The sequence below is a fragment of the Coenobita brevimanus genome, chromosome 75 (assembly GCF_032717465.1).
Source record: "Coenobita brevimanus isolate Jiangsu-jjx chromosome 75, ASM3271746v2, whole genome shotgun sequence".
Classification (NCBI taxonomy): domain Eukaryota; kingdom Metazoa; phylum Arthropoda; class Malacostraca; order Decapoda; family Coenobitidae; genus Coenobita; species Coenobita brevimanus.
Window position 1 is genome coordinate 26,375,740 of NC_137028.1, and position 26,966 is coordinate 26,402,705.

Sequence of the window (26,966 nt, forward strand, 5' to 3'; positions counted from 1 at the left end):
TGGTTCTTTGCATTAGACTCAATCAGTGGTTTTAGCTATGTCGGGAGCAGGCCGGGGCACAAAAAAAACGAGGGTGCCTGTAATTTATAGCTACTTTGGGGCTGCTCGCAGACTCAGCAAGAAGGAAGAAAATATAATTATTTCTGGCTTTAATTGGTTTTTCTAAAGCATATGATGTAATGGCAAGACTAACTGTTTATGATTCTAAAGCGCTTGGGTTGTGGAATGGTAATGCTGGCAGCTATAATTGCAATGTATCGTATAACAGAGAGCATTTTGGGGCGTCCAGTTATCACTTCTACCGTTGGAGTAAGGCAGGGTTTGTCCACAACATGTCTTTTATTTATTATATATGTTGATGAGTTAATAAAAATGATGAAGGACAGATGTGAACCTGAGCCATTTATAGAATGGTTGCACATACTGTTATTCATGGACAATACGGTGTTATTATCCACGACTAGCACGAATACGTTAAAGAAATTTGGTATATTAAAGGAATTTTGTGATGAATATGGAATGAGGATTAATGATGCTAAAACAAAGTTTTTTGTACTAAACGGTGAACCTGGAGACAGGGAGCCGCTGCGAGTGGATGGACTGGTGGTGGAACACTGTACTAGCTACATGTATTTAGGGACTCCATTCATGAGCCACGGTTCGGTGTTGTCTGCTGTGAAAATGCATGCACAGAACAAATTATGCCATGTGTTAAAATTTGTCTCCTTTATTCGAAAAAACAATGATATTCCTTTTATTGCAAAACGTCGTTTGTTCGATGCGGCCCTTATGTCCTCACTGTTGTATGCCTGCAAGTCTTGGGTAGGCGCCGATTTAAAACCAGTCATTAAACTGTACAACTGGGCAATGAAGGAGTTCTTAAGAATGAGGAAGACCACTTCCAATCTCGTTTGTTATGCTGTGTTAGGATATCCCTCACTGCCCGACCCTGTTAAATTTAAACAGCACAAATTTCATCATAACAAGTGGTCAGAAAGTTGTAACATGAACGATGATCCATTGTCCTTTGCCATTAAGTTTGTTGTCTTTAAATACTCCAGTTGGGAAACTTGTTGCCCACATGGCACAAAACGATGTCCCACATATGTCTACATTTCTGCATAATGTGCACAATGTCATTGCTAAATCCCGATCATCAAGATGCAATGTGTATAAAACTTTAAACCCACATTTCAAAGTACATGCAGTTTATGAGAGAAGGCACACAATCAAAGACCTCTACAGGATTTCGTTTAGCCTACACGTTTTAGAGTGTGTGGACACAGTTTGGCAGTGGAAACAGGTCGTTGGAACAGGCGGGGACGTGGTAGGCTTCCTCTCGAGGAGCGCCTGTGCGTATGTGGTGACGTGCATTCTAAAGAACATGTAATAGAGGTGTGTCCCCAGACACAAAATATTAGGGAGTTGTACAGACTTGATACCATAAATGACGTATTCTCTACTTTTACTGATGAAGTCACCTGCAAAATTATTCATGATGTTCTGAAAACATATAAGTAATAAATACAGTAGACTTTCAAACTGATAATTTTTATAGTCTTATAGGGGCGTACGATTTATAAATATCTGACGAGTGGAACTGAATCTCTATTAAGTTTTTTTTTTTTTTTTCATCATGTTGGAAATAAGTGCTTGTCTTCCTGTTTACATAATCTGTGTTTTTCAGTTTATGAAAAAATTAATTTTGGACTACAGTTTGTTCCTTTTCTTATGGGTGACCCTTTTCTAATTACAATATTTGTTTTACTTTTCGTTTTGAAATATGTATTTCACATTTTAAAGCTGTGGTCAATAAACTTTCTATCTATCTAGCTGTGTGTGTGTGTGTGTGTGTGTGTGTGTGTGTGTGTGTGTGTGTGTGTTCTTCTTACCTAATTGTTCTTACCTAACTGTATTTTTACAGGAATGAGTCAAGTTCATACTGTCCCGTGTCTTAAACCATTTTTATTGTACAGTACATATCCTTAAATTTATGAATTGTTTTGGCACACACTATTTCATTCGGTAGTGCATTCCACTGATCAATTGCCCTATCTGGGAAATTAAATTTCCTTACGTCTTTATCGTCTCTCTTTGTATGCAGTTTTTTGCAGTGTCCTCTTGCTGATGCATTCCCATTAGTTATGTAATCATTTATGTCTATTTTCTCCTTCCTCGATATGCATTTATAAAGCATAATCATGTCTCCTCTTTTCCTTCTCCCCTGTAGTGAAGGCAGTCTCTCCTGTAGTGAAGGCAGATTCAGTTTTTCTAGTCTTTCTTTGTAGCTTAGATCCCTTAAGCTTGGTACACATCTTGTAGTGGCCCTTTGAACTTTTTCAATCTTACCTATGTGTTTTTTGAGATTAGGACTCCAGACTACTGACGCATACTTCAAGGCTGGTCTGATGAATGATGTTATTATCTTTTTTTAGCATGTCATCATTTATGTATGTGAATGCTATTCTCATATTTGCAAGCAGTGTATGCATGTTCCATACCTTCTCACTGATGTGGTCAGCAGGACATAGTCTGTTACTGATAATCACACCTAGGTCCTTCTCTTTTTCTGATGTGTGTAGGGTTTTTCTTCTTAACTTATAATCCCAATCAGGTCTTTTTCCACTTTTACCAAACTTGATTACATGACACTTGTCCACACTGATTTCCATTTGCCATGTATTGCTCCATTCATGACGTTTATTTAATTCTTGTTGTAACTCTTTACAAGAATCTATGTTAGTAATTCTCCTTTGTATTTTTGCACCATCAGCAAACATACTTAAATAGCTTTCATTTCCAGTGTTACTGTCTGTATCATTTATATACACTAAAAACATAATTGGTGCCAGCACTGAGCTCTGTGGAACTCCGCTACCTCCATGATGAGTAAATTCCCCTTAGTACTATTCTGATTGCTCTTTTTTTTTTTTTTTTTTTTTGAGAAAATCCTGCATCCAACAGTACAGTTTGCCTCGGATTCCTCCTTGATATTACAGTTTCCCTAAAAGTCTTTGATGCGGTACTTTATCAAATGCTTTCTTGAAATCTAGGAAGATACTGTCCACACATCCTTCTCTGTTCTGTACTGTAATGTTTCTGTTACTCCATCACAGTAGCTCAACAAATTAGTAACACATGATTTTCCCTTCCTGAAACCAAACTCTCTTTCTGTAATCATATTGCGTTCTTCTAGATGATTTACCCAAACTTTTCTTATCAGCTTTTCTAATACCTTGCTTACTGGTCGGTGATACTGGTCAGTAGTTGAGTGAATTTTGTCTATTCCCTTTCTTGAATAAGAAAACAATGTTTGTTTCTTCCAAATATCAGGTAGTTTACCTTATCCCAAGGATTCCTTGAAAATTAAGGATAATGTTTACATAACTCCATTGCACATTCATGTAGCACCCAACATGAAATTTCATCAAGACCATTTGCTTTTCCTTTGTCTAATTTACTTAACTCCTCCTGTATTTCTTATTCTGATATTTGTATATCTGGTAGTATGTGTGGCCATGCATGTTCCATATAATCCCTCTCAAAATTATTTTCTTCTGTAAAAACTGATTGGAAATTCTTATTCAGTGCTTCACAAATATCGGTCTCTTGTGTGTAGGTGATCCTCTCATCTGTAATGGATTATGTTTTATCTTTTACTTTGGTTTTGCTTCGTATGTAGCTGTAAAATAGCTTCGGTTGATCATCACTTTTATTTACAATGTCCTCCTCAAACTGTTTTTGGGCTTCCCTCCTTATTCTTGTATAATCGTTTCTTGCCAGTTTATAGTTCTTACATGCCCTTTCACACTTGTGTCTTCTGTATCTGTTCCACAACAATTCTCTTTTTTCTTTTGATTTTTTACATTCTGTATTAAACCATGTGTGTGTGTGTGTGTGTGTGTGTGTGTGTGTGTGTGTGTGTGTGTGTAAGTTCTTACTTAATTGTATCTTTCCAGGAATGAGTCAAGCTTGTATGTCCCGAGTCTTAAACCATTTTTATCGTACATATCCTTAAATTTACGAATTCTTTTGGCACACACTATTTCATTCGGTAGTGCATTCCACTGATCAGTTGCACTATTTGGGAAACTAAATTTCCTTACGTCTTTATCGCCTCTCTTTTTATGCAATTTTTTGCAATGTCCTCTTCCTGATGCATCCCCATAGGTTATATAATCATTTGTGTCTATTTTCTCCTTCCCTGATATGCATTTATAATCATGTCTCCTCTTTTCCTTCTCTCCTGTAGTGTAGCTAGATTCAGTTTTTCTAGTCTTTCTTTGTAGCTTAGATCCCTTAAGCTTGTTACCCATCTTGTAGCGGCCCTTTGAACTTTTTCAATCTTATCTGTGTGTTTTTTGAGTTGAGGACTCAAGACTATTGATGCATACTCCAGGATTGGTCTGATGAATGATGTTATTATGTCTTCATTTATGTATGTGAATGCTATTCTCATAATTGCAAGCAGTGTATACATGTTATGTACCTTCTCACTGATGTGATCAGCCGAAGATAGTCTGTTATTGATAATTACGAAGGGTGATCAGAAAGTAATGACAGTTCGTGCTATAACATGAAAACCTTGAATGATGGGAGGTAGGGGAGCAAGGAGAGTGCAGAGTTGCCTGTCCTTACGAGTTTGAACTTGTCGCCGTATGCCTGACTTTTCTTGTTTTATTGTTGTGAGTGAATGCTTCACTCTTGTTTTTGCTCTCTGGCCAGAAACATGGATTACTTGAAAGAAGGCTGCAGGTTCTACATTTTTACGAGGTGGAAACTGGGAAAGAAAGCAACAGAGATTCGAGGGGAATTATTACAAGTTTATCCAGACACTACTCCTTCCCTGGAAGCTGTTTCCCGCTGGATTCGTGCTTTCACAGCAGGAAAAACTGAACTGAAAGATGAACAACGCTCTGGACGCCCCCGGACATCCGTGACCGAAGCAACAACTGTCCGTGCACGGTCCATCATTGACGAGGATCCAACTGTAACTCTTAGGTTCTTAGCCTTGGAGCTTGATATCAGTTATGGGAGTGCATATGACATCGTGCATGAACAATTACACCTGAGGAAGAAGTGTTGTCGATGGATACCCCATTTGTTGACTGATGAGCAAAAGGCTGAACGGGTGAGGATTTGTCGTGTCTGGCTTGCTGAATTTGAACCAAATGGTCCAAAACGGTTCTCAGATGTTGCTACTGGAGATGAGTGTTGGATTTCATTCTTCACAACCCGTGACAAGCAGTCAAACATGGTGTGGTTGGCCGATGAAGAGCCTCGACCTCAGATTTTGAAGGAAGGATTTTGCAGCCGGAAGTGCCTTTTCACCATCTTTTTCAATTCTCAAGGACCAATATGCGTGGATGTGATGCCTGAAAAGTCCACTATCACAGCCCAATACTACACAGACCAGGTCCTTCCACAAGTCTTGGAACACAAGGCCAACACCGCACCAACCCGCCGTCGGTCTCGCCTTTTGCTGCACCACGACAATGCTGCACCCCACAAAGCTCGCCTCACTATGCAGTACCTGGAACAACAAGGTATAACTCTGCTCCCCCACCCACCCTACTCCCCTGACCTGGCTCCCTGTGACTTTTGCTAGTTTCCAAAAATTAAATCTGCCATCGCTGGGAAGCAATTTCATCGCATCCAAGACTTGGCACGGACCGTCAATTCAGAACTCCGAAGTATACTGTCTTCAGAGTACCACGCTTGCTTCATGAAGTGGAGAAAGAGAATGGAACGCTGCATAGAGGTTGGAGGGGAGTACGTTGAAGGAATGTGAGTCATAGTTTGATAGTTCTTCATGCTAATAAAAGTTTATGGACTCACTGTCATTTCTTTCTAATCACCCCTCGTACACCTAGGTCCTTCTCTTTTTCTGATGTGTGTAGGATTTTTCTTCTTAACTTATAATCCTAATCAGGTCTTTTTCCACTTTTACAAAACTTGATTACATGACACTTGTCCACATTAAAATCCATTTGCCATGTATTGCTCCATTCATGAAGTTTATTTAATTCTTGTTGTAGCTCTTCACAAGTCTGTGTTAGTAATTCTCCTTTGTATTTTTACATCATCAGCAAACATATTTAGATAGCTTTCATTTCCAGTGTTACTGTCTGTATCATTTATATACACTAAAAACATAATTGGTGCCAACACTGAGCCCTGTGGAACTCCGCTAGTCACTTCCTCCCATGATGAGTAATTTCCCCTTAGTACTGTTCTCATTTCTCTTTTTTTGAGAATATCTTGCATACAACAATACAGTTTGCCTTGGATTCCTCCTTGTTGGTATAGTTTCCATAAAAGTCTTTTTTTTTTTTTTAATGACTCTGGGATAGGCTTCACAGCCTTCTCCCAAGGCCCAGTAGTCCTCCTACATACCATACACCTCTACATGTCACCACTTCGGTGCTAACACCCACCGTCCATACTGAATACAGGGTAGGGCTGTCTCATACAGGACTGGTGTATTGGTATTAGCAGGGGTATTTTTACAACATGACGGCAGGTCTTCTGGTAGATTAGGAAAGTCTGCTATTATTAAATTTAAATCCTTAGACTGTTCACTGCACCAGTGGGGATTTGAACCTGGGTCCGGTAGGACTGCAGGCCACCTCTTGAAATCTAAATAGATACTGTCTTCCCATCCTTCTCTGGTCTGTAATGTTTCTGTTACTCTATCATAGAAGCTCAACAAATTAGTAACACATGAGTTTCCCTTTCTGGAACCAAACTGTCTTTCTGTTATCATATGGTGATCTAGATGATTTACCCAAACTTTTCGTATCAGCTTTTCTAATGCCTTGCTTACAACACTGGTTAGTGATACTGATCGGTAGTTGAGTGGTTTCTGTCTATTCCCTTTCTTGAATATGGGAACAATGTTTGCTTTCTGCCAAATATAAGGTAGTTTACCTTGTCCCAAGGTATATGTGTGTGTGTGTGTGTGTGTGTGTGTGTGTGTGTGTGTGTGTGTGTGTGTGTGTGTGTGTGTGTGTGTGTGTGTGTGATCCACTAGTGAAGGTATCGCTCAGTATGGTACCTGTCAAAACAATCACCCATGCAAAGCAGCACATGACATACAGGACACATGTTCCTTGTGTCCTTCCTCACCCTCAACTTGAAGCTCAAGGTACACCTGAGCCTCTTCTTGTCGGGGATCCTCGCCCAGTGGTGGCCCAGAATGCGATCCTACCTCACGTCATTGTCAATCATCCGGCGACACTTGCTTGGATACCCTCATGCTCTGTGGTCCTTTCGTGCGGAAGCTGCAGGACCAGGCATGGGTTCTCCCGATGAACCAGCAACTGGAGGTGGTGGCGGTGCTGGCACCCCTGATGGGCCTCCTGCAGGTGGTGCTGGTGGTGATGGTGGCACCTGTGATGGCCCTGCTGCAGGTCGGGCATTGCTGGTGCTGGTGCTGGCTGGGCCCATCCTGGCACTGGTGGTCATGCCTGCTGGGTGCCAGGTGTTGCTGGTGCTGGCCGCTGGGTAGGTAGGTCTGGAACGTGGTGGAGTGTGTGTCCAGACATGGGCCAGTCCTCTTCATGGAAATGCAAAAGATCGTAGATGATCTGCTCCACAAATTCAAGGAGAGTTACTTGAGCATGTCTGTACTTCTTGTACAAGACAAACGCGTTGAACAGTGCCATATGGATGAAGTAGAATGTGATCTTCTTCATCCACTTGGCAGTTTGGCATTGAATGGGGTAGTACTGAACCATCTGATTGAAATGATCCATCCCCACCCATGTACCTGCTGTACTCCTCCACAACGACAGGCTTGTGAACGACCTTCTCCACGTAAGTTGTCTGCCCGTCATTACCCCACACCTTTCCTCGAACCCACTTCAGAATGGTGTCCGCAGTGTGGAAGGTGGACACCATGTTCACAATGCGCTTCTCCCTCCACAGCAGAACTAGCACATTGTTCTTGTGCCTGTACACCATGCCCCCCTCAGGCAGGCTCTTAGCCCTGGCGATGGCCTGCAGCTGGCGTGGCACTCCTCTAGCCAGCCGTAGGGTCCCACACACATAAAATCTTGCAGTGAAGAGTTATTTGCACAGGGCTACAGAATTGTAAGAGTTGTCCATGAACAACTTACAGCCCTGGGCCCAACACGGTGTTCTCAAGGGTACATTGCACCCCCTTGTAGACCTCAAGGTTCCAGATGTAGTCTGAGGACAACTCAGCCAACATGTACATCTTGATGGCATACTTGGTGGGCTTCTGGGGGGTTGTACATGCAGAAGGACAGGCGGCCCTTCCACCCCAGAGAGCCCTCATCCAGGATGAGCTGCTCCTCGGGTACTTACCCTGACTGGAACCGCTGAAGGAGGTACTTCATGACAACGCGAACGTGGATGAGCTGATCTTGATTGTCCCGGGGAATGGTGAGCGAGTTGAAGGCGTGGAAGTGGTTCAGGATGGTGGTGAAGCGCCTTCCACTCATCACCCACCAGACCCTAGGGTAGTCATGCAGCTCGGAGCTCCGCCAGTAGTGCCTGATGGTTGGCATGTGCACAACCCCCATGAAAAGGTATAACCCCAGGAACTTGGTCATCTCCTCTTCATTGCAGAACCAGGCATCCAGCTGAGTCCCCAGGAATTTGGCGTACCAGTTGGTTTCCACGATGAGGTATGACAACAACTCCCGCATGAAAAAGAGCTGGAAGAACTGCAGGGGAGTTGTTGGAATATCCACCTTGATCCCTGGGGAACCAGTGAACAGCCCGTGGTTTGGTGTGAATGGGCCACTGCTCCACCCAGGATCCTCTTCAGTGGCAGTGGCGGTGGTGGCAGTGGGTCGGCCTGTCAACACCTTTTGGCCTTACCTCCAGCCCCTTGGACGTCCCCCGTGTCCAGGTAATGGACCACAGCACCCTTGTCTAGGAGGGGACACCTCAGACGAGGACAAGGACGAGACAAAGGGCTCTGGGGACACCAGTCTCAGCCTGGCCAGCGAGGATGTCAACATAGCATCCTGCATGGCAGAAGCGGCTGGAGGGACCATCACAAGGAACAATGGCCCAGATTCTGGTGACACTGTCTCACCAAGGGGGGCAGGGGGGCCTGGAGACTGGGAGCCGATGAAGAGAGTGGTGGGACTGGCAGGTCCTAAAGGTGGGGAGAGTTCTCTGCTGATGATGGTGGTGTGGCCTCCCTCGATGGAAGGCGGTAGGGCAGCTCCACTTGCTGACCGGATGGTGGCAGCTCAACCTCCTCCATCCCAGAACGGTCGCTCTCAATGTTGCTCTCCGACTCTACCTCATCGAGGATCTTATGCCACTCGTGTGGTGCCAACCTGCATTTCTTCTTTGCAAGACTGATGTCATTGCAAGCCAACTGGAGAATAAATTGCTGTTGAAGGATTCTGGACCCTGTGGTACTCCAGTGCTGCGGTAGGAGTGTAAGCTGAAATAAAGGAGTCAAGATATTTTATTCACAGCCAGCCAAGAACTTGACTCAATGCTGGCACAACGCAAGGGTTCATGATATACGTGTATGTCCTTGAAAAACATTGTCTCGTACACCTGACTTAGTACACAGGTAGAGGCCACTAGCACATGATTACCTCTTTCATTTTCTTTGCACAATACACATACCCAAATCTATCATTTTTATGAGATACACAGTATATTTCACCACTAATATGTAAATGGACGTGTTTCGTAGGCCGTTACCTGTGTGCTAAGTTGTAGCAGACAGTGTTTCCCTTACGAGAACACACTACAGTGGGTCAGTTTTTCACTGTCTTTTCACACAAAACAGCCAAATTTATCAGTACATGGGCTACACAGCATATTTCACAAAAAAAAAAAGTAAATGCACGTGTTCCTAACCTCGCGTTGCATTTCACTACCTTTGTGCTAGCTCAGGTGTATGATATGCACTCTTCAATAGGAGCATGTGGGTCAGTTTTCACTGTCTTTTCACATGAAACATGGCCAGATTTATCAATACATGGGATACACAGTATATTTCACACAAAAAAAATGTAAATGCACGTGTTCTTAACCTCACATTGCATTTCGCTACCTTTGTGGTAGCTCAGGTGTACTAGACGTTCTCTTTCTTATGAGCATGTGGGTCAGTCTTTCACAATATATTCACGTAATACATAGCCTAATCTATCAATATATGAGATACACAGTGTATTTCACCAATAAAATGTAAATGCATGTCTTCTGTAGGTCAATTATGTGGCCCATACCTGGGCAGTAAGTTTTAGCAGACGATGATTTCCAGAGGATCATGTGGTTCACTTTCACTTTCCTTTCACATAAACACATAACCAATTATATCACTGTATGAGATACACAGTATATCACACCATCTACAATTACGTATCTTACGTTACATTTCGCTTCCTTTGTGCTAGTCAGGTGCACGAGACGTTCTCTTTCTTATGAGCATGTGGGTCAGTCTTTCATGTTATTTTCACATAATACATAGCCTAATCTATCAATATATGAAATACATAGTATATTTTACCAATAAAATGTAAATGCACTTGTTCCTAACCTTGCATTGCATGTTGCTACCTTTGTACTAACTCAGATGTACGAGACGCACTCTTTCCTACGAGCAATTGGGTCAGTCATTTACTGTCTTTTACATGAAACATAACCAAATCTATCAGCATATGAGATACACAGTATATTACACCACAACAAGTACAAGTATGTGGCCCTTATCAGTGTGTTAAGGTGTAGCAGATGATAATTTCCTTACCTGAAGATGCTGCAGTGTTTACGATTTTATATCACAATACACATAGCCAAATCCATCATTTTATTAGTCATACAGTATATTTCACCACAACAGTAAATGAACGTGCTCTGTATGTCACATCTGTGAAACCTAAGGTATTGCGGACGATATTTTCTGACGAGCATGTAGTGCAGTGTTTACGTTCATCCACACAAGCTTACGATAAACTTATCAATATAACACTCATGCTTTATTTCACACAGAAAGCATGCGGAATAAATATAACAATATGATAAAATCAAATATCCTTATAAACCTCCTCTATTTTATCCCCTCCTGACAACGGCGTGCTATAGTTGTAAGCCGTACGTGACTCCTGTCCTAGCGAATATTTCATCACGAACACTCGTTGCACTATACTCCTATCTATTGCATAATAACACTATCCACCATATATCAGCATAAAAAAAGGACTTCATCAACACCCTGGCAAATATTCCATTCAAGCCAACGCTGTGTCGTCATGTGGTTTCCTGCCTCCCCCTGCTAAAGGTTTCACCATGTCCTTCCTCACTAGCTGTTGCACATTATATTCACCTGATACACTGTCACTATTGTTCAATGGTTGAATACTCACATTGGGTGCAGGGTAGAGGGAGTGTAGTTGTTGGGACATGCCAAAAAACAGGGTAGGCCTAGCACAATCTTCGTTGGGCCAACGGCTGATAATGCCCAGGAATGATTCACAAACACCTAATTCCTTATTGCAATCACCAAATCTAATCATGATAGTGCCCAAAAAGTTAATGCAAGCACTAAAGATTTAGTGGAATATGATGTGTGTCCCAGGAAGAGGTAAATAGAGTACGATTTAAATGCTCAGCTGTGCGTTACGTTCTCCCTTGACAGCTGATGTGGAACTAATCAACCTGTCAGGACTGCCGTGCATCTTGGGCCCTGAGGTTGCCAAGTCATTACTTTTGATGAGAGGCGCGAGAACTATAACACCTCCAAAAATGACACCGATCAGCTGAAAACTTTTTCTCTTACAAAGGTTTTTATGCTTAAATGATGACAAATGCATCATCGAGTATAGTCGCAGACACGCCCATATGACGACAAATGCGTCATTATGGGAGGAGGGGTTAAGGAACTTACTACTGCTGGAGACGCAGCTGCGCCCAACAAATTACAAGCTTTGTTGCATTACTTGTAAATGGTACAAGCACCATATGGAGAAGAGGTGAACACTAGTAATATCAGTAATAATAACTTTAGCAATAGTACATTTTTTTGTTTATTTTAATGAAAACTGGAACCAAAAGCTACTTACAACAGAAACCATGTTAACGGGAAGAATAATACTAATACTAATACCACCACCACCACCACCACCATCAGCAACCACAATGATAATAATAATAACAACAACAATTATCTCTCTATGTATCTATAGCCAGATGCGATAATCCTGTAAGAGGTGGCCATTTTGTCTTGGAGTTATTTGTTTTACAGGGATGGACACTAACCCTCCGCCAACCCACTTTTTGACACGTAGTGAACCTGTTTGGGTTGGTTATATGGTTACCACCAAGCACTGTAAATGGTTTCTAACTTACAGGACACCATTAGGCTTGTCACTCAATATAAAACCATCTAAAAATGAATGAAGAGCAGTTAAAAGCAACAGGAATGATGGGAGAAATAGGAAGAGAGGTGGGCAGACAAAAAAAAGATTGATATAGATGAAGGAAGAAGTAAGCAGCATTACGTAAAGTGAGTGAGTGTTGGTCGCCACCACCTGCCACCAACCAACAGCAGCAACAAAAAACAATAGTAGTAGTAGTAGTAGTACTAGTAGTAGTTGTTGTTGTTGTTGTTGTTGTTGTTGTTGTAGCAACCAATAGCTCAGCTATTGGTTGTGTGATCAAACTTGATGTGTGATTCTACTAGTATCCATGGATTCTGACTGGTACCTTATACTGTAAATAAGACTCATTGAAAGCTGTGGAACTGGAGGACATGGAAAAATAACCAAATATAGCAACACACACACACACACACACACACACACACACACACATGCTGACCTGTGCCGTAAAGCATCTGTGAGGGCGCCACCTGCTTGCGCTGGGGTGAGTACAGTAAGACATCTGAGTACTCGCTGTAGATGGGCGGAATGCTGGCACGGCAGGTCAGCTGGATCTGGGGCGAGCAGGAAGAAAAGTTCTTAATCAGTATGTTAATTATACGTGCCTCCACAGCAGCAAATCCTCTTTAGAAGTCGTTCATTTTTCGCACGTAAGGAAGTAAGATAGCCTCTAAGATTCAGGCCTTCTCACTCCCCATGCCCTTGAAGACTCCCAAAGTAGAAATAAGGGATTTGTTGTTACCAATTGCCGTTTTGTTTTCGGATTTTTAGATTTTGCACTGAATCGTGTTTTGTTGTAGATTATTATGTAGCTGCAGGAATTTAAAAAAAAACAAAAAAATAATCATGTTTACCTTCTGTTCAAGCAAGGGATAAAGTGAACCAATGAGACAGTCTTGGGAAGAAATGTTTATATATAGACTCTTCCAAATAAGGCTATCTATAATATTAAACCAACCAGCTTTTTGTGTGTGTGTGTGTGTGTGTGTGTGTGTGTGTGTGTGTGTGTGTAAATTTGCAAGTCGTCTTGTGGTGGTCCTGGCTTGGTAGCTGGGAAGGTTGTTGAGTGATGTTGATTGGCAGGTGGGCGAGTGGATGGACAGGGGTGGGTGGGCAGGTGGTGTACAGTCTTTCTAAAATATCGAGATCATTTGAGTGTTGTCCCTCACGAGAATTCCCCTACCTGCAACATTCCCACACTTTGTACTGGGGAAATTATCGGATTAGAGACAAAGCTCAAGGGACAACCCTCACTCCTAGCTCACTACCTCTCTCTCTCTCTCTCTCTCTCTCTCTCTCTCTGCACATAAAATCTACATTTTATGTATATTTATTTCTATAAAAAGTCTGTACGGTTTTTTAGTTGAGGGAAAGCCTCCTGACTCTGCCTCTCTCTCTCTCTCTCTCTCTCTCTCTCTCTCTGTGTATGAAATCAACATTTTATGGAAATTTATTTCTATAAAAAGTCTATACGGTTCTATAAAAAGTCTATATGAGTAGCAGGGGTAGGAGCTTCCATCTTTGATGGCGGTCAGAGAGGAAGTGACCTGCGGATTGACACCTGACCCACCCTCACTGACTCACCTACAAGCGTGACAACGTTGGAAAGCAACGTTGCCAAGTGTTGAGGTGTAAAAAGTCAATGTTATTATTAAAAACAACAGACATTTCTTACACTATATAGCCTTATTAGAGAACTGTACTGTAAATAAATTTCATTTAGAAGTTGTAAATAGCTGACATGAGACAGAGAGGTGTGTGTCGGTACAGATTTGGCAGCTCCGAGGGGGGGGGGGGAATTCTCGTGAGGGACAACACCCAAACGATCTCGATATTTTAAAAAGCCTATAGGTGGATGCCCAAAGTGTGTGGGTGAGTGAGAGGGTGGGAGGATGGGGAAGGTGGGGTAGTTGGGGGGGTGGCAAGTGAGTGGTATGAGTGAACTCTGTACGTGCGTGGGTAGGTGGGTTGCTTGGCTGGGTGGGTGGACTTGTGGTTTACCGAAGGACAAGCCAGAAGACAGATTTATTACCCCAGGTGAGTGATTAGGTATACTGGTAGGTGGATTGGTGGATGGGAGAAGGTACATCTAATGGAAAAGAGGTCTAAGGTACAAATAGGTTCATGTGGATAGGTCCGTGGGTATACTTCCTTGGGGGAAATGGCTCCAGCTCGAAACACTAGTCCAGCAAGTAAACTTGGTCATTGGAATAATCAGGTCAATGTGAGAAAATTGCTCCATGTGGGGATATAGTGTGTACCCACAGGGAGAGAATAGGTCCAGTCAAAATGGGTCCATGGGTTTAATAGGGTCACAGGAGACACAGGTTCATAGGGACTGTTGGTCACTGAGGGGAAAGAGGTCAATGAAGGAAAAATAGATCCATGGTAGAAAATGAGTCTGAGAGAAAATAGGTCCTGGGGGAAAATTGGGCTTTAGTGGATATAAGTCAGTGAACGAAAATAGGTCCAAGGGAGAAAGTACATTCATAGAGAATATCAATCTATGGAGAAAACAGGACCATGGAAGAAAATACAGGTAGGTTCCAAGGGGAAAATGGACCCATAGGGAAAATAGGTTCAAGTGGGGTAATACATCCACAGAGGAAAGTGGGTTCATGGGGAAAAAAAAATAGTCCAGCAACTCAGAATTGGTGGGTGGGGAGATGACCCCTTGTTGGGGGTTGGGGTAGCTGGACACATGTTACCGTGCTAGTGAGTGTTAAATCGGCGTGTGAAAGCGCGGGAAGATTATGTGTGTGGTCAGGTTTGTCTGGCATATGGTCAGCTGGGGCAATTACTGAAAAACTGTTGAATGGAACTGCACCAGATTTAGCACATTGACTGTTGAGGATCATCACCAGAACAGGTGATTAAGGTTTGCCTGAAGAAGGTCATAGGAAGCACGACAAGGGCACGGTCCGATCAATCAGTTTTTATCTGATTTTAATCAAACTCTGTGGAAGGGTTGGGTGAGAGGAGAGGGTAAAGTCACTCAGTTCTCTGAACAATCGGCCAGACTTACAGGTCACAGGGCGAGATCAATAGTAGGCCCTGTAACACATATAGGCTCTAAGGTTTACACATGATGGAATTATTTTATTTCAGAACAACAGGTCAAAGGATAAGGTCACAAAATGATGTAAACTTATACATTTCTTATCCGATCTGAAGTTAACTTAGTGAAAAGCTTTTCTGTCAGAGAAGGATACTGTATTTTGATGCTGAGAGGAATCAGGCAAAGGTCAAGGAAATATAGGTGCCCAGAGATCCTTTCCAGAAGACAAGTGGGCACTTCTCGTGTCCAAAAATAATGCTCAGTAGTTCGAAGTGTGGCGACAAATCTAGTTATAAGCAGTAGATCAGAAATGGATAGGTTCTTGAATTCATCACATCTATGCGATTTTCTTTTCTTTACAATAACTCGCTGAAAGGCCGCCAAAGGCGGCCTTTTTACTATCAAAAGGCCAGAAATGAGCCATAACTCAGGAACCGGTGGCCCGATTGGACTGGAAATTGTAGTCTTCAACTTTGAGCATTTTAAAGGTATCTTCCTAGAACTAAAATTGCACTACGTTCTGTACTTTCGGCTGTGTTACGGTAACTTCAATGCCCACAAAGAGAGTGATGCACCTAAAGGCTGGTGAGTAAAAGGCCAGAAATGTGTCAACTCAGGAACTGGTGGCTCGATTGGCCTGAAAATTGTTTTATTCTTCAAGTTACATCATTTTAGCGGTACCCTGCTCTGACAAAAATTGTGTTACAATGCACAGTTTTTGCTGTGTTACGGTCACAAACGGACAAACCAACAAACATAGAGAAATCAGATCATTACGATATACTGTAGACTCAAATTCACAGGTGCAAATTGGTCAAGTGGATGAGTCATTAGACCAATGGTATGGTGTGGGTGTTGCGCTGTCTGAGTGATTCTTATTGTTAGAAATAATTATATATAATCATTTTCTTTATAGGGGAATGTTTTAAATTCATTGCAGTCAAACCATTGGTAGTTGTATGAGCAACGACATTAGAATAAAAGAGTATTTTTTTCACATTTATTGCGCTTTCTATTTTACTCTTCCATCTATCTATCTATCTATCTATCTATTGCCAGATGCCTTAATCCCGTACGGAGTGGCCACAAACAAATCGCCTTCACGTCGCCCTGTCCCCCGACATTTTACTGCCCTGCTCCCAACTCACACCCCCCTCTCTCATATACCTCTCCACTCCATCCCTCCATCTCATCCTCGGCCTCCCCCTCCCTCTTCCCCCCTCCACCTCACTCACATACACTCTTCTCGTCAGTCTTTCACCCTCCATCCTCTCCACATGGCCAAACCACCTCAGTGTGTTTCTCCTAACGCTTCCTATTACATCCACATCCACACCACAACGCTCCTTTATATCCTCATTCGCTAGCCTGTCTCTCCATGTGACTCCACAGGCTCCTCTTAAATAACTCATTTCCACTGCTCTCACTCTTGACTTGTGTCCTTCCAACAACGACCAAGCTTCACTTCCATACGTTAGAGTTGGTATCAAAATACTGTCATGTTTTCACTTCCATGCTCACTTCCCTGTTTCTTATCACTGCTTTCAAGGAACCAGAACCTTTCTTCCATGTTGTACCCTTTCATGCACTTCACCCTCCAAACTTCCATCCTTACTCATCACACTCCCCAAGTACTTAAACGTACTCACATTATCCATTTCTTCACCATCCAACCTCACTGTACATTCACTGACTTCACCTCTCTCAAAGACCTTCATTATACTCCTCACTACATTCACCTTTAAATTCCGTTTCCTACATACTCTCCCAAACTCATCCACCAAGCCTTGCAGCTCCCCTTCGTCCTCACGTAACAACACAGTATCATCTGCAAACAACAGTACAGGGAGTTTCCAAACGCTATGCACTCTCACCAGGGCCACTCCAACATCCACTGCCCTGCCTTGTACCTCTTTTGTTACCCCATCCATGTACACATTGAACAACCACGGAGACATGACACATCCTTGTTTCAACCCAACCTTCAAAAAGAGAAATGCACTCAGTTCACCATCCACACGCACTGCAGCCTTAGCACCATCATACATACTCTTCACAGCATTCAACAACTTCCCATCTACTCCATATATTCTTAATACTTTCCACAGTCCTTGTCTATCCACCCTGTCATATGCTTTCTCTAAATCCATGAAAGCCGCATACAACTTCTTTCCCCTCTCTAGAAACTTTTCCACTAAAGACCTAAGAATGAATAACTGATCCACACAACCTCTTCCCTTCCTAAAGCCTCCCTGTTCTTCTCCAACTAATTCCTCAGTTATTTCCCTATCGACCAAATATATTCAGCTTTGAAGAGACTTTTCGAACTACTGGGATTATGTGCACTTTTCATCAGTCCCTCACAACAATGGTGTTATTTCTAGCTGAGTAACAACGTCTAGTGTTGACAAAAATAAAAATATATAATAAAAATTCAATAGGCTGAAGAGGAAAATAAATCTGTCAGATACACGACTCCACACCAATTAACAACTATCAGAATCCTTTGGTTTTCGTGTTTTCTTCAAATTCTGCTGTAAAGTGTTTGTTAACTTTGCAAGTGAAGTAGTGGTAAAATAAATGTCATCCACGTCTTACCCATTGAATGCGCCAAACATCTTGCGTAGCAGTATTCATTCCACCAATAAAAGATTTTACTTACCTACGTCAAGAAGTCTCATACCGGGGAGGTTAGATATACTGTAGAGATGCAGATTCAATGAACCTTCTTACTGTAAGGTATTTCTTAGAGGTGAATAAAACAATCTGGATAACGGAAAAGTAAATGTCAACAAGATCTCATCGTACTGAAGGAGCTAACCTTTCCTTTACTTCTCTTTTACCTTATTCTTGCTGCATCTGGATGATTCTATTTAACGTCAGTAAAGCCTCTTGCAGTGAAGGAAGTGGACATAACCTCTATTAAATTTTCCACCGTGATGGATCTACCAAAAGTAAATAATAAAGATGTAGAAATAAAAATTGAAAGTGAGAGAGAGAGAGAGAGAGAGAGAGAGAGAGAGAGAGAGAGAGAGAGAGAGACTTTATTATTATACCTTGCCATTGAGGAAGTGACCGTGGGTGAGTGGAAGTCTGAGCTGGGATGTGGGTGAGAGCAGGCCAAGTGGATTGTCACTACCTTCACTCACAATCTTGCTATACTCTGAAGGCACCTGTAGGAGAGAGAGGCTTAGATTTATCACAATTGACTATAAGAAGATTAGTGAGGATGGCAGACTGTGTTCTGAGTCCAGCCTTCACTTAAAAACTATCCGCAGTTATTGGCCTACACACAGGTCCCTTATTGTTTTATTGGTAGCATCAGCCGAACAACGTGGTACTTCCTAGGTGAGTGGAAACATGGTAACGGAGAGATGGACTCCCATCACCATCTCCTTTACTGACCTCTTCACTGTTTCAAGAACACGGTTAGTAGGCCAGCATGCCTTCTTAGACATTTCCCTGTACACCAAACTGCACTCGCGCAACACATCACACTTTCTGTTTCAAAGTCAGAAAAATTGCAAGCCAACACCCTGCCCGGGAGTCTGAAGGATGAGGGAACCATATAAGCCCGCACCATCCATCGCTTCCCCACTGACGAGCAAATGAGGTGTACTGGGTCTATCTGACTTTCTTTCCTCTAATTTCCTTTCTGTTGAACACCACCTCCTCCTCGAAACTCCACCTTCTTTTCCTGACTGAGACTTATCTAGCTAAGGCAAATGATTGCAACCCCTTCTCAGAACAGCCTATTTCTACTTTCTTTATAATCATCTCAGAGCCAAAGATGGTGGTAGTTTAAATGTGCACAGCAAACTAACTTGCTCGAATGTTCCTGAATTTAATAGTCCAGGATTGTGTACAATCTGATTTCAGCTCTCTTGTCATTCAGTGACCAGTTATATCTGTACTGCTTACTTAACTCCAATTTCAACTGACTACAAAATTCTTTCATTCTCTTACTTTTTTTTTGTATAACAGAACAGAGGAAGGAAAAACAAATGAATAAAAAAAAACAAATCCATGCACCAGATTACTGGTGTCCTCTGTTCATAAAATATCTGTAACAGTTAGACTTGAACAGCAGTAGGTTGAAGTTTGGATTGAAACAACTTTGGGGAAGCGAGTTCCAGAGAGATGCAGTTCGGGGAATGAAAGAATTCTGATAGGCAGAAGTTCTGCAGTATGGCTGAGTGACATTCCAGTCTTGAGCGCTGCCAACTGCCCGTATAGCATGAGGGAAGGCATAGAGAGGTGGCACCATGGACGCAATTTCGTCTGAGCATTTGCTATAGAAATATCTGTAAAATGATGCAAAGGAGGCAACATTCCATCTTACTTGCAGAGGAGGTAGTTTATTAGTAATAGCAGGATTATTAATAATTCCAACAGCTTTGTTCTGAATTTTGTCTACTTGTTTTAATGCAACCTCACCACATCCACTCCACAAGGGTGAGCAATATTCAAGCAGAGAGTGCACATGACTCTTATAAATTATAACTAACTGCTCGTCAGTGAAGAAGTTACGGACTCTGTACAATAATCCAAGTTTCTTTCAGGCGGTTTTAGTAAGTGATCTAACATGAGAGGTCCAGCTGAGGGCATTGCTAAGCGAGACACCGAGAATTTCAATACTTTTGGAAATGGGAATATTTGTAGCATTGGAGGTAACATACGATTCTGGCAATATCTGTCTATTAGTAAACTGTATATATTTAGTTTTACTAGCATTAAATGAGACAAAGTTATTTTGTCCCCATTCACTGATCGTGGATAAGTCTTGATTTAAAGAGATGGCAGTACTGAGTTGAGAGTTAGAGATATCGGACTTTGTAAATGGATGTCTGAGTGTGAATGAACTATGAAATGTTGAGTCCTCTGCATATGAATGGATGGGATTGTGGGTGACAGATAAGAGATCATTAATATGAACGAGGAACAGGGTTGGTGCCAGAACTGATCCCTGTGGCATGCTGGTGTTAACTGAGTGGAAAGTGGAATATACATCATCAACTTTTACTCTTATTTTTCTACTGCTGAGATGTGAGGAAATCAAAGGAACAAAAGAGTTTAGTCCATAGCAAGGGAGTTTGGACAACAGGGAACGGTGCCACACTCTGTTGAAAGTCTTAGAAATATCCAGGGCTACTGCATGAGTTTCACCATGTAGGTCAACTGATTGATGGATGATATGAGTCAGGAGAATGAGTATGTCAATGGTGGATCATTCTTGGCAAAAACCATATTGTCTATCACTAATTAAGTTGTTGGATTCAAGATGTTTAACTATGTGCTTATTAATTATAGTCTCAAATACCTTACGAAGAGAAGATGTGATAGCTATTGGTCTGTAATCAGAGGGGTCAGAGGAACTTCCTTTCTTTGGAATTGGATGGATATTGGCTTCTTTCCATGAATTAGGGAATGAAGAAGTACGTATGCATAGTCTGAATAATTTTGCAAGAACAAAGGCAAGTTCTGGGGAACACTTTTTCAATTCCATCTGGCGGAATTCCATCTGGGCCTGGAGATTTGTTGGTAGGTAAATTGTCTAGGATGGATTTCACATACCCTGTCTGTATTTTAAGTGGAACAATGTTGGGAGAGTCAAGTTCTAGTGCTGGGACATTCTGGCTGGCTTCCTCTAAGGTAGAATTTCTGACAAATGTACTGGCAAAGATATCTGCTTTCCCACGCGGGACATTTGTAATGTTGCCATCTGGAGATTTTAGTGGAGGAATAGATGATGACTTGTTAAAGTTATTATTGAAAGAACACAGAGCTGACCAGAATATTCTATTGTCATTAGGGTTGTTAAGTAGTTATGATGCTTGGTTTTGAAGAAAGTTTGATTTAGCAAGATTTATTACAGCTTTTGCATGGTTTCTTCCAATTTTAAATTGAGAGAGTGATTCAGATGTTTTTGATTTCAAGTAATATTTATATGCTGATGACTTTTGGGCTGTTGCTCTGGCACAGTTGGTATCAAACCATTTTGGAGAGTTCGATCTTTTAGTGAACTGTTGACTTGGTATAAATAAATCCATACCAGCTAGTATTAAATCGCAAATGTGGGACTGGGTAGAATTGACATCACTAGAGAAGAAAGACTGCCAAGGAATGTCCCCAAGATAATTTCTAAATTCATCCCAGTTTGCCCTATCAAAGTGCCATCGGGTCACCCTGACAGGTTCAGAATGGGTAGGTTCGGGGGGGCTAACTAATGAGGCTTTGATGAGATTGTGGTCAGAGGATCCAAGTGGAACAATACTTCTATCCTGTACTGATCTGGATTATTTGTCAAGAACAGATCCAAAAGATGGGCATTATGGTCAGGATTATTTGGTATTCTGGTTGGTTGCTTTACCAGTTGCGTGAGATTAAACGATTCTGCAAACAGCTCGCATTCTAGACCAGCATCATCAGTCCTGGCAGAGTGCAATAACCATTCAACATTATGTATGTTAAAATCACCCAAGATGGTAATTTCGGTGTTAAGGGCAAGATTAAGGTTATTCAACTGTGTGGAAATGGAATCAAATACACTTGGTTCAGAAGAAGCATTGGGGGAGCGATAAACTACACAGATATAGTTGGCAATATTTTGACAGTTTAGTTTATACAACAAGTAATCAAAACTGCGTGAAGTGAAGTTTAAAATGGTGTCAACTGCATATTGGGATTTGATATAACAACTGGTGCCACTCTTATTACAGAAGTTTGTGAGGAGATGGTAACCAGGAAAACAATATGGAGATATATCGGTAGAGGGTGAGATTTTGTGGTTCTGTGAGGAATAGGGCCAGAGGGGATATGGACTGTAGGAAAAAATGGACCATGACACATTATTTCCACTTCATCGTTTCTGAGGGCTCCATATTAATTGATTTCAATGTTCACCAACTTTGGCTTTCTTCTCCATCCACTGTTCCAACTGGTGAACAAGTCTACATCTTATCTCTCTTAAATGGCATAGAGCAACTCGTACAGAACTCTATCAATATCCCCGACCACCCTGACGGGAGTTCCAACATTCCTGATCTTTTCCTTACAACTAATCCTTCTGCTTACTTTGTTAATTTCATCTTTCTTATCACCTTAGCCTGTCCTGTTGGTCCATTAAGGCCTGTGTACCTAGTCCAGGAGCAATAGCTTATAAACTGGCAAAAGATGGTAGAAATTAATAGGCAGAAAAGCCGTCATTAGGTCCATAAAATTGTCCCAAAAAACAAATGTCCTCACAAATCCCCATTGATGAATTCTCAGAATTAAAGATGGTGTTCACTATGGCCACCACAATGCTCAATTTCTTATACCTCAACTTGAGGCGAAAATTGATGACTACATGTTGAAACATTGGTTCCTTTCTCATATCCTTTGACTAATGCAAGAAAGCCTTGGTTTAATCACACTTGTTCTAATGCTGTCCGCAACAAGGAGAGGGCCTATAAAAGGTACCAGAGCCAACCCACCCCTGAATCACATCTTTTATACGTTTCTGCCCGGAATCGTGCTAAGTCTGTTCTTCGCTCTGCTAAAAATTTTATCCGTACTAAATGCTCTCAACTCTCCAACTCGAGCTCTTCCCGTTCCTTCTGGCACCTTGCCAAAAACCTTTCAAACAACTTTACCTCATCATCCTTCCCTCCTCGTTTCTACTCTGATGGCTCTGTAGCTATTTCTTCTACTGATAAAGCAGATCTCTTCACTCAGACTTTCTCCTCCAATTCCACCTTAGACGATTCCAGTGCTGTTCCTCCATCACTTCCCCCCTCTGACTTCCTCATAGCTGACATTAAAATTTCTTCAGCTGATGTATTTTCTGCCATCACAGGCCTCAATACTAATAAGGCATATGGGCCTGATGGAGTCCCTCCTGTTGTTCTCAAGAACTGTGCTTCTGTGCTTACACCCTGCCTAGGCAAACTCTTTCGCCTTTGTCTGTCAACTTGTACCTTTCCTTCTTGCTGGAAGTTTGCTCTCATTCAGCCAGTCCCAAAGAAGGGTGACCATTCCCAACCCTCTAACTATTGTCCAGTTGCTTTAACATCCTGTATCTCAAAAGTTTTCGAGTCAGTTCTTAATAGAAAAATTTTAAAGCATCTTTCCTACACAAGCTTCTTTCTGATTGTCAGTATGAGTTCCGTCAGGGACGCTCCACTGGCGATCTTCTCACCTACATTTCAGACTCCTGGTCATCCTCCTTTCGGGACTTTGGCGAAAGCTTTGCCATTCCACTTGACATCTCAAAGGCTTTCGATCGAGTCTGGCATAAATCTTTAATTTCCAAACTGCCTTCTTGCGGTTTCTATCCTTCTATCTGTGCCTTCATCTCCAGCTTCCTTTCTGGTCGTTCCATAGCCGCTGTTGTAGAAGGCCATTGTTCTTCTTCTAGATCTATTAACAGTGGTGTTCCTCAGGGCTCTGTCCTGTCACCAACTCGCTTCCTTTTATTCATCAATGACCTTCTAGACTCTACATCTAACCCTATCCACTCATACGCTGATGACTCCACCCTTCACCTTTCCATTCAGTTCCTGCAATGTCCATCTCAGCAGTTACTTCAACAAACAAGGGATGAGGCTATGGCTCGCCTGATGCCTGACTTGGCTCATATCTCTGACTGGGGTTAAAATAATCTTTTTGTTTTTAATGCATCAAAGACTCAGTTTTTACACCTATCAACCCGACAAAATCTTCCAGAGGTATACCTGCTAATGTTTAATAATATTCAGCTTAATCCTGCATCATCCTTGAACATGCTTGGGGATTCATTTACTAGGGATTTATCTTGGAAAGATCATACTACATCTCTTGTAAAATCTGCTTCCAAGAGATTAAGTGTGCTAAGTTGAATCCGTTCCTTCTTTACCTCTGCACAACTGTTGACTCTATACACGGGTTTTATCCGCTCCTGTGCAGAGTACAACTCTCACGTGTGGGGAGGCTCCCCACAAACAGCTCTTCTCGATACGGTGGAGTTAAAGGTTTTTCGTCTCATTAACTCTCCTCCTCTTACTGACTCCCTTCAACCTCTGTCTCTTCACCACACTGTTGCATCTTTATCTCTTTTCTATCGCTACTTCAATGGTCACTGCTCCTCTGAACTGTCTGCATGCATTCCTCCACCTCTACGATGGGCGCGTAGCACCCATCTAGTAGCAAACTCTCATCCCTTTTCTGTCCAACTCTCCAATGCAAGAGTTAACCGTTACTCCCAGTGCTTCATTTATGCTAGAGGTCAACTCTGGAACTGTCTCCCTCTGTCTGTATTTCCTGCTTTCTAAGATCTCCAGTCTTTCAAACGCAGTGTGTCCTGGCATCTCGAAATGATCGGATCTTGAATTTGGCTCTCTCATGTATTTTGTTTTTCTCTTGGGAGGAACAATAATTGCGGGCTCGCGGCCTTTAGTCCCTTCTTCCTCACATAAAAAAAAAAGGTAAAAGGAATACGATTAAATAAATCTTATACACATAATGAGCAACAAGAACAGTATTATTTAACACCAGGGTAAATCATATTATGTACTGTAATACGAAGGCGTGTCACCATGGGAGGGCTTTCGAGGGCTTAGACCCCCAAATATGTTTCTGCAGTATGTGTTTTCAAAGATATTTTTTGGAACAATAATTGCTGCTAATGTGTAGCCCCCTCCCAAATTGAAGCTCAGCACAAATTTCCTGCCAACGCCCCTGGTAATACGTCTATGAATTTGGTAGTACCTGCGAGTTCCTTTAACGTGGCACAGAAAAATCGTAGGATACGATTTCCTTGTCCAAGATACCTCCCATTATTGGTTTTTCTAAGTCACAGTGTTTCATATTTGTCCTTGTAACATACTGAAAGTGATATTTAATGTTTATGGCTGATACTTTGCACTAATCTCTTTTCAGAAAGAAAATGAACGAGTGCATTTTGTGCAAGGAAAAACTGGACACAGCTGGTGCAGCAGTAGTTGGTGATAAGGGTCGCAGGAGACTGACAGAAGCACCTGTTAAACGAGGTGATGGACTTCACGACAATACCGAAAGCATGCCCCAACTGAGGGTGCATAGTCAGTGCCATAAGAATTACATTCGAGAGACGACTATAAAAATGTAGAAAATACTCTGATGCACAAGAAGAATGGGGACCAAAGCTACGATCAAGTGTTTCTGCCTTTGATATAAAGCAAAACTGCTTGTTCTGAGCAGGACCAATAAATATGGATGCCAGAAACAAATACAATCTGTTAGCAGAGTGGAGACTCTGGAATTTCGAGAAACTCTGACTGAGCAGGCACAAGGGAGAAACGACAGCTGGGGAGCTGTAGTTGTAGATCAAGTCCATCATGCCATCGATGTACGGTATTGGCAGCAGAGGCCAGATATCATCGTACTTGTGCTCAAACATTTCTCCAGAAAAAAACAAAGACAGCTACAAGTGGTAGACCAGCTTATGAAGTTTGAAAGCAAGCATTCAGCAAGCTTTGTTAATTTCTTTACAACAATGATGAATGCTAGATAGATGAATGCTAATATTCGGTGCCAGAGCTTATGGAATACATGGAGAATATCTTAGATGGAGAAGAAGGGTATTCCTTAAAATGGCTCAAGCAAAAACTAAAAGACCTTTATGGAGATGGTGTAACAATCACAAGTATCACTGGAAAGCCAAGGACTGTATGCTTCCACGACTCAGCATACAGGATTCTTCATGACAGTTGGTTGAAGGACAGGGTGATTGATATGTCAATGAAAAGGACAGAATTACTTATATGGCTGCTGCAATCCTGCTCTGATATTCGTATGACTGTGTATGAGTATGATGAGTATCCTACGATGAAGGGAATAAATAATTGTGAGAATGTAATACCCGTTTCCCAGCTGAGATTTCTGAACAACTTGATCAATAGAAAAAGGAAAAGCCCTTCAGTTTAAAGGAGATGCACAGGCACCATGGCAGGATGCAGGCCTACATCATTTGTTTCACCACTGTTGCTTGGAATAGCTGTCTATATACTGTACGTCACAAGTATGCCTCATGTGAACTCGAAGAAATATTGAGCAAACTGAGCTTTGCTGATGGCTACAGAGAAGAAAACTGCCTTGAATATTCCCTGATATCAAGTGAGGAGCCATAATATTCTTCTTGCAAGTCTGCCACCAACTACTGCTGCTGCATAGCAACATTCCTATCGCACATTTTACACAGTTCAGGAATGGTTTGGCAGACACTTGCCACCAAACGACTGGGGCTGGAAAGCACAAGACGACATCCTTACCCCGGTAAAAACCGACCTTCCTATTGCACCTGACTCTCTGCTGGATATAGTGTCTTGTGGGTGCAAAGAAGGTGAATGTGCTAACACGACATGCTGGTGCAATATAGTACGTCTTTTTTCAGTTCTATGTGTAGCAAATGTTGTGGATTTACTCGTCTCAGGACCTCACCGGTATTGACCGAAAGTGATGTTTACCTTGAAGATTGAAGTTATGTTATCATATTTGTATTTCAGCTTACACGATATTGCTCAGCTACGTAT

General features: G+C 42.0%; 1 protein-coding gene across 1 annotated transcript in view; it reads right to left on the reverse strand.

Annotated features, from left to right (window-relative positions):
* Positions 1–8,327: 8,327 nt before the first annotated feature.
* Positions 8,328–26,966, reverse strand: part of LOC145408094 (uncharacterized) — a 343,836-nt gene continuing 325,197 nt past the window's right edge. Inside the window, exons 5-8 of the mRNA XM_080278901.1 lie at positions 18,495–18,611; positions 12,820–12,934; positions 8,851–9,211; positions 8,328–8,520 (exon numbers count right to left, since the gene is read on the reverse strand). Of these exons, the coding sequence (XP_080135027.1) occupies positions 8,328–8,520; positions 8,851–9,211; positions 12,820–12,934; positions 18,495–18,611 (786 nt within the window). The remainder of the gene's footprint in view (positions 8,521–8,850; positions 9,212–12,819; positions 12,935–18,494; positions 18,612–26,966) is intronic.